Source organism: Anolis sagrei, chromosome 11, assembly GCF_037176765.1.
Source record: "Anolis sagrei isolate rAnoSag1 chromosome 11, rAnoSag1.mat, whole genome shotgun sequence".
NCBI classification, from domain to species: Eukaryota; Metazoa; Chordata; class Lepidosauria; order Squamata; family Dactyloidae; genus Anolis; species Anolis sagrei.
This window is the reverse complement of record NC_090031.1, coordinates 33,351,940-33,363,997: the sequence shown is the minus strand read 5'-3', so window position 1 is coordinate 33,363,997 and position 12,058 is coordinate 33,351,940. Positions and strand designations below refer to the sequence as shown.

The 12,058-nt window shown below is 46.8% G+C and overlaps 1 protein-coding gene across 1 annotated transcript; it reads right to left on the bottom strand.

The window, feature by feature from the left end:
• Nucleotides 1-7,283: 7,283 nt before the first annotated feature.
• Nucleotides 7,284-10,332, bottom strand: DNAJC30 (DnaJ heat shock protein family (Hsp40) member C30). The gene has a single exon (XM_060756719.2). The coding sequence runs from the start codon at nucleotides 10,231-10,233 to the stop codon at nucleotides 9,574-9,576; it is 660 nt and encodes a 219-aa protein (XP_060612702.2). The 5' UTR covers nucleotides 10,234-10,332; the 3' UTR covers nucleotides 7,284-9,573.
• Nucleotides 10,333-12,058: the final 1,726 nt, after the last annotated feature.

The window sequence follows — 12,058 nt, the reverse complement described above, 5'->3', positions numbered from 1 at the left end:
TGTCTCCGTAAGTTTCACAGATATAGGGGGAGCCCTGGCTTGGGAACAGTCCACGTGGAAGGGATCTGAGGAGTCTTAGTGGCCCACAAGCTGGACATGAGCTGAGTGTTGATGCAGCTGGTTAAATGGCTAATGCGGTTTGATGCTGAATCTTTAGGACGACAGTGTTGAGGAAAATCATAGCCCCGCTCTCTGTGGCTTGTTTATGTATTGGAAAGGGAGGAGGAGGAGAAGGGAAGTTTGTTTTCTGTTGCTTTAGAGCATGCATGAGCCAACTTCAGCCCTCCAGGTGTTTTGGACTTCAATTCCTAACAGCCGGTAGTCTGTTAGGAATTGTGGGAGTTAAAGTCCAAAACACCTGGAGGGCCAAAGTTGGCCCATGCCTACTTTGGAGACTAGGAGACAACGAAGAGCGAAACAGGGACAGGCTGCTCAGCGTCGAAGAAGCAGATCCGCATTGAAGGGAGGCCTCTTCTCCGTATGATGATGATGATAATGGGAGCTGCTTGGCAGCGCTTCCCTTTGGCACAGCTGCCGGTGCTGTTTGGGGGAAAGCAGCAGACAAAATATTGGCGAGGCTGGAGAAGAGAAGCAGACCGACAACGGCTGGCAGTTGGGGGAAGAGCTTGGCAGGGATGGTTTGAGGCCGGGATAGAGGCAGATCCCTCTACCTACACATCTTGAGTCACATTCTCTCGGCCTCAAGGCAAAACCCTGGTGGCACACCTCTTCAGGCCCTATTACGGTGCACTGTTATACCTCTGCCATTCCAATTTCCTGCTCCATCTTCAATGGAGAATGATGCAATGCTAAGGTCCTCGATGGTGGTGTGATGCCAACTGCTCTTTCTTCTGGCTTGCAATGCTACGCTAGGCCAAAGGGCAGCCAACCCTGTCTTCCTGCTCTCTAAGCATCTCTCTTTAATATATACTTCCATGGGAAAGGGATCTCAGAGTCTTAGTGGACTCCAAGCTGAACAGAAGCCAAGAGTGTGATGCAGCAGCAAAAAAAGGCCAATGCAATTCAAGGCAGCATCAATAGGAAGACACTGTCCAGAGCAAAGGAAGTCCTAGCCCCACTCTCTTTGGCTTTGGTCAGACCTCACTGAGAGTATTATGTTTAAGAAGGATATGGACAAGGTGGAAGAAGGGAGGCCGAAATTGCCAAAGGTCTTGAAGCCAGAAACCTCTCTGAGGAGAGGCTTATAGAGCTGGAGATGTTTAGCTTGGAGAAGAGAAGGCTGAGAGAAGGGAGCATGACATCCATGCTTTGTTTCAATGTCTGAGAGGATGCCCCATTGAGGAGGGAGCGCATATATCTAAATACATAAAGACAGGAGGGTTGGACTAGATGGTCCTTGGAGTCTGTTACACTCTAGGATTTGATGAGAGAGAGAGAGATTAGACTGGATGGCCATTGGGGTCTCTTCCAACTAGGAATCTATGTGATGGATGGATGGTAGACTGGGTGATCATTGGAGTCCCTTCCAACTCTAAGAATCTATGTGATAGATGGATGGACGGACGGACAGACGGACGGACAGCCATTGTGGTCCCTTCCAACTCTAGAAATCTATGTGATAGATAGATAGATAGATAGATAGATAGATAGATAGATAAGATGGAAGACTAGATGGCCATTGGAGTTTCTTCCAAGAAGGAATCTATGTGATGGATGGATGGATGACTGAATGGCCATTGGGGTCCCTTCCAACTTTGGAATCTATGTGATAGATAGGTGGATGCTTGGATGGATGGACGGACGGATAGATGGTAGACCAAATGGCCACTGGGGTCCCTTCCAACTCTAGGATTCTATGTGGTAGGTAGGTAGGTAGGTAGATAGAGATGGTAGACTGAATGGCCACTTGGGTCCCTTCCAACTCTAGAAATCTATGTGATGGATGGATGTCCGCTGGGGTCCCTTCCAACTCTAGGAATCTATATGATGGATGGATGGATGGATGGATGGATGGATAGTAGACTGAATGGCCACTTGGGTCCCTTCCAACTCTAGGAATCTATGTGATGGATGGATGGCCATTGGGTTCCCTTCCAACTCTAGGAATCTATATGATAGATAGATAGATAGATAGATAGATAGATAGATAGATAGATAGATAGATAGATAGATATGATAGACTGAATTACCATTGGGGTCCCTTCCAACTCTAGGAATATGAGATCAATCGATAGGTGGTTGGATGTTGGCCTGGATGGCCTTGAGGGTCTCTTCCAACTCTAGGATCCTATAATAGATAAATGGAACTCTAGGGCCCTCTGATTCTTCCAAAGCCACCGCCTGGGTCCCTTCCCTTTCCCCGTCTTTGTTTTGCAATGCCTGGGCCTGGCTTTTGGGGCCTGTGCCTCAGGGGGAGGGCGGCACAATGCATCCTCCTCCTTCGTCTCTTTGGCGAAGAAGAAGGGGCTGTGGAGCACCGAGGTCTGGATGCTGCTGTTACCAAGGCGACGGGCATCCCATCAGCGTTGAAAACGGCCCGGTCCTCTCCGCCAATCGCCGCGCCGGGCTGGCATCCCGGAGACAGCGGCTTCTGCCTTGTAACCAAGGGCTACCCACTGGCAAATAGGAAGCGGAGCCCTTCTTTCTCTCTCTTTCTCTCCCCCCTTTCCTTCCCATCTTCCACTCTCAACCTCAGCAGCTGCCAGGAAAAGAGGGAGGGAGGCAGGAAAGGAAGAAGGGGGGAAGCAGAGGTCTACCTCCCTTCTGCATCCAGGGACACACCAAAGCCATGGCAACCGGTCCTTAAGGTCCATTTTGCCATCCTGACCCCAAAAATGTGGGGGTCCTGGGGCTTGGGGGGAGATGCCAGAAAGAGCAGGGTTGAGCCCCCATTCTCCTGACCCAGCATTGTAAGCAAGGCGTTACGTCACCCTCAAGGGCCTTTGGATTGCATCATTCTTTGTGGGAGATGGAAAATTCGTAGCCCGTTCATAGAATTGGAAAGTTGGAAGGGTCCCCTAAGGGCCATCTAGTCCAACCCCCTCCATGGATGTTTGTTTGCATGTATGTGCCTATCTATCTAGCATAGAATTCTAGAGTTGGGAGGGGGGGGAACCCAAGGGCCATTCAGTACCATCACCATACATCTATACTGTATATGTGCATTTATATATCTATAGGTCATAGATTCCTAGAGTTGGAAGGGACCTCAAGGCCCATCTAGTCTATCTATCGAACATCTATCTAGCATAGAATCCTAGAGTTTGAGGGGAACGCAAGGGCCATTCAGTACAACCACCCTATCTATCTATCTATCATCTATCTATCTATCTATCTATCTATCTATTGTGGAAGGCTTTCATGACCGGAATCGCTGGGTTGCTGTGCATATTTACATATCTATCTATCTGCCTGTCTGTTTATCTATCTATCCAACTATCTATCCAACTATCTATCCACCTATCTATCTATCTATCTATCTATCTATCTATCTATCTATTGTGGAAGGCTTTCATGACCGGAATTGTTGCTGTGAGTTTTCCGGACTGTATGGCCATGTTCCAGAAGGGATCCCCTACATACCTACCTATCTAATATATTTACATATATGTCTGTCTGTCTATCTATCTATCTATCTATCTATCTATCTATCTATCTATCCAACTAACTATTGTCGAAGGCTTTCATGACCGCAATCACTGGGTTGCTGTGAGTTTTCCAGACTGTATGGCCATGTTCCAGAAGGGATCCCCTACATACCTATCTAGTATATTTACATATCTATCTGTCTGCTCATCTATCTATCTATCTATCTATCTATCTATCTATCTATCTATTGTTGAAGGATTTCATGACCAGAATCACTGGGTTGCTGTGAGTTTTCCAGACTGTATGGCCATGTTCTAGAAGGGATCCCCTACATACCTATCTAGTATATTTACATATCTATCTGTCTATCTGTTTATCTATCTATCTATCCAACTATCTATCTATCTATCTATCTATCTATCTATCTATCTATCTATCTATTGTCGAAGGCTTTAATGACCAGAATCATTGGGTTGCTGTGAGTTTTCTGGGCTGTATGGCTAGAAGGGATCCCCTACATACCTACTTATCTAGTATATTTACATATCTGTCTGTCTGTCTGTCTGTCTGTCTGTCTATCTACCTACCTATCCATCCATCCATTTATCTAAAGGCTTTCATGACCAGAATCACTGGGTTGCTGTGTTTTTTCTGGACTGTATGGCCATGTTCCAGAAGGGATCCCCTACATACCTAGCTACCTACTATATTTACACATCTATCTACCTATCTACCTATCTACCTATCTACCTATCTATCTATCTATCTATCTATCAATCATAGATTCCTAGAGGGCCATCTAGTCCAGGAAAAGCACAATCAAAGCCCTTCCAAAAGCCTCTGTTTAAAAGCCAAGGGCCACCTTCCAATATTGAGAATTGTATTGAGAATTAGATACAGGGTGTGATTGAAGGCTTTCACGACCGGAATCACTGGGTTACTGTGGGCTTTCCGGGCTGTATGGCCATGTTCCAGAAGCATTCTCACATGACGTTTCACCCACATTCAATGCTGATCAAGGTGGCCAATTTCAATATTCACACTTGCCTCCAACAGACAAGAGTTCTTTCTCCCACAGATATATAAACCCCACTTGCCTTGTTTCCAACAGACCTCACAACTTCTGAAGATGCCTGCCATAGATGTGGGCGACACGTCAGGAGAGAATGCTTCTGGAACACGGAAACTCATTGCAACCTAGATACTGGGTTATTCCAGGTGAGGTCTGACCAAAGCAGAATAGAGCAGAACCACAGCTTCCAATATTCTCCTTGAAGCAGCCTAGTTGTGTATTTTGGGCTTTGTAGCTGCCACATCACATTGTTGGCTCATGTGGTCTCCTGAATCCTTATTACCAAGTCAGATCTTATACTGGAACTTCTATATCTATTGATACTCCTTTTGATGCAGCCTAGAATCGCACTGGCCTTTTTAGCTGCCGACTCAATGCCATCGGCTCATGTTCAGCTTGAGATCGATTAGGCCTCCTAGATCCCTTTGTGTTTCCAAGCCACTACACCTGTGCATTTCATTGTTGTGGACTAAGTGTCGTACAGTTGAAATCCATCCAGGCCTGGCTTGTTTACTATTAGCTCATCCTGAACTCAGGGAGGCCAAGGGGGGCTGGAGCCAACCCTTCCTGTCCTTGCAGACTGCAAATCCAAGCGATGATTTCACCATCGGTGCTGGCTTCTCGCAGGGCAAGCCTTCCCTCTGCAGTCCGGATCCGGGAACAGCAGCTGAACGCCTGAAAACAAAGGAAGGTTTCGGCACAGGAGGAGTCGCCAAGCCGGACCAACCACCGCTTGGGGCGTTTCCTCTCCCTTTTTCTGGGCCAAAGCTTGTCAAGGAAGAAAGGAGTCCATTCTCTCCCTTCCTCTTCTTTTCTCACCATTTCTTCCCAAGTTTTTTTAATTTCCTTCCATTTGAAAACACATTACAAGCATATCTCCCCCAAATGTCTTACAAGCAGCAAGGAGAGGTGGCTGCTATTATTATTATTTGATACACAACAAGATTAGTACACAGCAAACAAGGTCATTATGCTGGCTTTTGTATTGGATCACACGTAGGACACTTCCCAAAGGTCTAGGACTGTGTGGTGTATTGGCGAATAATGCATGCAAATCCGGGTAGAGTGGCTTTTTGCAGCTGACAGTTGGTGACTTTGTCAGCACCAATTGTTTTTAAGTGCAGGCCAAGGTTTTTAGGTATGGTATCCAGTGTGCCAGTCACCACTGAGACCGGAGCCCCCGGTGGCGCAGTGGGTTAAACCCCTGTGCCGGCAGGACTGAAGACCGACAGGTCGCAGATTCGAATCCTGGGAGAGGCGGATGAGCTCCCTCTACCAGCTCCAGCTCCTCATGCAGAGACATGAAAGAAGCCTCCCACAAGGATGATAAAAACGTCAAATCATCCGGGCGTCCCCTGGGCAACGTCCTTGCAGATGGCCAATTCTCTCACACCAGAAGTGACTTGAAGTTTCTCAAGTCTCTCCTGACACGACAAAAAACAAAAAAAAAACACCACTGAGAGACCACCTTTAGTGTTTGTACCAGTCTTTGCACAGTCCATTATTATTATTATTATTATTATTATTATTATTATTATTACATTATTACATTAGTCAAAAACAGTTATATAATGAATTTTCTTCCTATTTTTAGAATTAACGCAGTTTGACCGTACTTCAACTGCCATGGCTCAATGCTATGAAGTCCTGGGAGTTGCAATTTGATGAGGTCAAAGAAAAGAAAGACCTTATAAAACTACAACTCCCAAGATTCTGACATTGGCTGTTAAAGTGTCCGACTGTCTCAGCTCTACAGTATAGATGCACCCTTCGGTCACTTGATGTCTCGCTCTGCATTATATGGTCACTGTAGGACCCTATAATGCGGTTTCAATGTTTTCCAACCTATAGCAAGGTTTGTTCAGAAGGGGTCTGCCCTTCCTTTGAGGCTGAGAGAGTGGGATGTGTCCTATAGATTATCCAGTGAGTTTCCATGGCAGAGCAAAGATTCAAACCCTGATCTCCAGAATCATTGTAAATAAAGGACAGTAAATAAAGAAGAACACTCAGAAAACAGGGAAATTCCAGACAGGAAACAATCAGGGCCAGCTAACATCTCCCAACAAAGGATTCCCATGCAGTAAGCAGCCAGGCTTTAAAGCTTTTTTTGTCGTGTCAGGAGCGACTTGATTAACTACAAGTTGCTTCTGGTGTGAAAGAATTAGCCATCTGCAAGGATGTTGCCCAGGGGCTTTGAAACTGCAAGGCCATTCAATGCTAATCAAGCCGGCCAATTGCAACATTCACACTTGTCTCCAACAGACAAGAGTTCTTTCTCCCACCCTGGACATTATTCCACAGATATATAAACCTCACTTGCCTAGTTTCCAATTGACCTCACCACCTCTGCCAATTGACCTTGACCACCGCCTGCCATAGATGTGGGTGAAACGTCAGGAAAGAATGCTTCTGGAGCATGGCCATACAGCCTAGAAACCCAGTGATTCCGGCCATGAAAGCCTTCAACAACACAATTCTAGGATTCTTTGAAGCCAAGGTGAAATGAAACCCTGCAATTATGTGGTGTAAAAAGAACCAAGACAGGTGAGAACCAAAAAATGTGGACTTCTGAATTGTGTCTAGAAAAAGCATCCCCATCTTTGATTGAATGATGTTGTCAACCCAAAACCATCTGCAGCACCAAAGAACCACCAGGAGACAGTTCTAACCTCCTTTCTTGTGTCTTTATAAATTAAAATATAGCTCATATACATTATTTGTTTAAATCCCATGTGCACATATCAATTACAGCATCACACCAGACTCTAAATCAGCATCAGTTTATCCAAAATTATTCCGAGGAGGGGGCAGTCCTTCAACAGCATTGCTAGGCTGCTAAAAGTCTCTGTTCTTCTTTATGTTGGGGATGCGAGTAGCACTTTAAGTGATTTTGGACTGCAGTTCCCATCATTCCTCGCCTGCTTTGTTGATGTGGGTCAAAATCATTTGAGGGCTACCGAAAGAAAGTGAACCGACGGCAGGACTAGAGAGAGAATTAAGGCAAAGTGAATTCCTGTTCATTCCCTTTTCTTTGGAACCAACATCTGGAGACCTGAGACCTGTGGCCTGCTACCAAAAATCCTCCAAATATTTCTGAATTTGCAAACTGCACTCCGTTGAGGGGCTACCAAACACAGAGACCTGAAGGGTCAATGGGGACTATGCCTCCAGTCTTTCTTTGAGATGTTGGCATGGTTGGAAATGCAACAAAAAATCTTAATTAAGCAACTAAGGCCATCTGATACTTAGTTTGACAACTGATTGGTTACCACTGGGATTTGTCCGAGCTTTAAGACAGATGCAATGATTCTAAAGGCCCAAAATGTTCTGATACTCTGCTTGATGATCAATTGGGTTTTGAGTTGATTTTGAAAGTCCAAGTCCAAAAATTACTGTTCTAAAAGTCCAAGCAGAACCTGATTTATGAATAGGTGATGTTCAAGTTATCCTCAAAGGCCATTCAAAGATCCGACACAAAAGAAAACCAATGTTACACTAATAACCTGTTGGTGAGAAATTTCTCTCTGTGTTGCTGCTGATTTCGATTGGGCAAGAGGGGGACATGTGGCAAAGTGGGCTTCTCTTCCTTCTCGCTTGAGGTTCATGGCAGCATGAAGAAGGCCAGACCCAATTCGTGCAGGCCCGCCGAACATGTGAGTAAGAGACGGACTGTCTCTCTGTGCTGTTACTGAGCTGTATTTCTCCACTTTCTACATGAACAGGATGGAGGCACCTAGCAAAGCTGCCTTCTGTTCTCTCTCAATTGAGGTTCAAGAAGGGGGGCATCACAGCAACAAAGAGGAAGGCCAGACCCAACTTGTACAAGTTTTCTCTGTGCCGCTGGTGACCTCTCTGCCACAGTCTCTATAGGGTCAGGAGGGAGGCATCTGGCCAAGCTGCCTTCTCTTACACTCCTAGATGAGAACCATGGAAATACTGAAGTGTTTCTCCAGAGCAACCTTTGAGTGGATAAAGGAAGATCTCTCTTTGTCGCTGCTGGTTTGTCTTCTCCATCTCCGGTTCTCACTTGATGTTAAAAAGAAAAACCATGGCAGAAAAGAAGAGGAAGTCCAGCCCAGCTCATGCAAATCTTCTCAGTTCCACTACTTCTCCAGTTTCAATAGGGGCAAGAGGGAGGCATCTGACCAAGCCTCCTCTTCCGTCTCTAACTTGAGGTACAAGAAGAGAACCATGGCAGCGATGAAGAGGAAGCCCAGCCCCAACTCAAGCAGGTTCCCCATCTCTGCTGCTGATGGTCAGTCTTCTCTTCCTCCTTTTCTAAATTGTGGTACAAGTTGAGAACTATGACAGTGATGAAGAGGAAGCCCAGCTCCAACTCAAGCAGGTTCCCCATCTCTGTTGGTGGTGGTCTGTCTCCTCCTCCTCCTCCTCCGGTTCTCACTCAAGGTGCAAGAAGAGGGCCACAGCAACCATGAAGAGGACAGCCATCCCCAGCTCCTGCAAGCCCTCCACCTGCCACCTCTTCTCCGCCTCCTCCTTGCGCCTCTGCTGCTCCCTCCACCGCTCCCGCAGGAAGGACAGTGATCCCCAAGTCATGCAGATTCCCCATCTCTGCTGCTGGTGGTCTTCTTCCTCCTCCAGTTCTCACTTGAGGTGCAAGAGGAGGGCCACAGCGGCCACAAAGAGGACGGCCAGCCCCAACTCATGCTGCACGCTTGATCTTAGCCAAAAGGCCGAGAAGCCCCAAATCATGCAGATTCCCCATCTTTTCTTCTCTCTTTCCTTCCTTTGTTTCTCACTTAAGGTGCAAGAGGAGGGCCATGGTGGCCATGAAGAGGAAAGACCAGTCCCAACTCATGCAGATTCCCCTTATCTATTGTTGCTGATCTCTCTCCTTCTTTCTCACTTGAGGTACAAAAGGAGGACCATGGCAGTGGTGAAGAGGAAGGCCGGTCCCAACTCATAAAGGTCCCCTCCTCCTCCTCCAGTTCTCACTTGAGGTGCAAGAGGAGGGTCACAGTGGCCAAGAAGAGGACAGCCATCCCAATCTCCTGCAGGCTCTCCATCTGCCACCTCTTCTCCGCCTCCTCCTTGCGCTTCTGCTGCTCCCTCCGCCGCTCCCGCAGGGACTGCTCCCGCTCCAACTGCTCCCCGTAGTGGGCCCGGTAGAACTTGTCGAAGTCGAAGATGGGCTTGGCGGGGGTCTGGCCAGCCGCGAAGGTCTGGCTGCGCTTGGGCACCGGGGCAGAGGTTGGACCCTCTTTCCCGGAGGGTTTTTTGGCAGCGCGGAGGTCCTCCCGGCTGAGAAGACCGCGGTCGTACTTCTTGCGTAGGCTCACGCTGCCCAGGACTAGGTAGGCCTCGTTGACTCGGGTGAAATGCCTTGCGGCCTCCTCGCTGCCGGCGTTACGGTCCGGGTGGTAGAGGAAAGACTGCTTGTAGTAGGCCGTCTTGATCTGGGCCTGAGTGGCAGCCTGGGACACCCCCAGGATCTCATACAAGCCCTTTGGGGAGGCACTGAAGCCCCCTTTCCCACCATTCTCTCCATTCCTTGAGTGCCAACGGCGGCCCAAAGGGAGGCCCAAGCCTGGCAGGGCCCCACGGCAAAGACTGGGCCCTTGAAGGCCCACAGCGGCCTCAAACAAGGCCATGGGCGCCCTTCAATCGCCCACTGCCCACTCTCTGGCCCTCACAGCCGCCATTTTGGAGTCCATGTAAGCAAGAGCAGGAAACCGGCCGGTGAGTGCCCTCAAAGGCGTCGCGACCAATAAGAGAACACTTCCTGGTTGGCAGCGAATCGCTATTGGTTCGTCTGTAAACAGACGGGAGGCTGAACCAATAGAGTAAGAGACTAAGGCGGGGCGAAGGTGTCACAGTGAAAGGACAACGTGAAGTGGGCGGGAAGACGGAACGGAGATGGACAAGCGCCTCGACCAATAGTAAAGGCTAAAATAATAAAGGGCTGCAATGATCTCACGACGCCCAGCGGCCAATGGGAAAAGGCCTCTTGGAAGGAGAAGTGGGCGGGAGGAAGAAACTGAGATGGACAGGTGCCTCGACCAATAGAAAACGGGGAAAATAATAAAGGGCTGCAAGGGATGGGAAATTATGATAGATCTGTGGCTCTGGATTGCATTCATGGAGGAAAGGCTATTGTAATAGTAATAATAATGTTCTATTATTATACAAAGAGACTTTTGGGTACTGAATTCGGATAGAGGGAAATGGCAGTCTATAGATACAAAGAGATATGGTAGATATATCATTGAGTTGGAAGGGACTTCTAAGCCATTTCTTGCAGGCAGCCAGGCACCATCTAATCCCTCCCAACAGAGGGCCACTGGCCATAGATATGATAGACCAATCTATATAAATAAAAATGTAATGTTCGTTTGTGGGATTAACATAACTCAAAAACCACTGGACAAATTGACACGGAATTTGGACACAACACACCTAACAGTCCAACGAGTGTCCATCACCCATAAACACACACACACAAAACCCCAGTGGAACAGACTTTAAAATTCAAAAATACACCATATATACATACACACATAGACTCATCATATACATATGCACATGCGCACATTCATACACACACACGTATGTATATATATGCGCAAACACACACAAATACATATACACACATACACACACATATATACATATACACAAGCACACATATATAAACAATATGCATGTACACATATAAACACACAAATACACAAATATATACACACACATATATACAAACACACATATATACAAATATACACACATGCACATATACACACACATATATATATAAGTAAACATATATACACAAATATATACACTCATATATGCAATATGCATGTACACATATAAACACACAAATACACACACACACACATATATATGCAAACATACATGTATACAAAGATATATACACACACAAAATACATATACACAGACTGGACCACAGCAACGCATGGCAGGGGACGGCTAGTATGATATAAAAGATAGACGTAGAATCACAAAGTTGGAAGGGAACCCCAAAGGTAATCTAGTCTGACCCCCTTTCGGACACCATTCAATCCCTCCGAAGAAACGGCCATCCAACCCATCTCAAAAGCCTTCAACAATCTGTATTATTCTGTACAGTTTCCATTCAGTTGTCTATATTGACATAAGCCTCTTCACCAGATACAGTGAAGACATCTGCCCTTGCGCTGTGCTACTCTGCTGCTGAGTACGCATGCCCAGTGTGGAACACATCTCACCACACTAAAACAGTGGATGTGGCTCTTAATGAGACATGCCGCATTATCACAGGGTGTCTGCGCCCTACACCACTGGAGAAATTACACTGCTTAGCCGGCATTGCACCACCTGACATCTGCCGGGAAGTTGCAGCCAATAGTGAAAGGACCAAGGCAGAGACATCTCCAGCTCATCCCTTGTTTGGGTATCAGCCAGCACATCAACGACTTA

Excerpts from the sequence above, each read along its gene's own strand:
- DNAJC30 (XM_060756719.2), bottom strand. The coding sequence starts at position 10,233 with ATGGCCTTGTTTGAGGCCGCTGTGGGCCTTCAAGGGCCCAGTCTTTGC.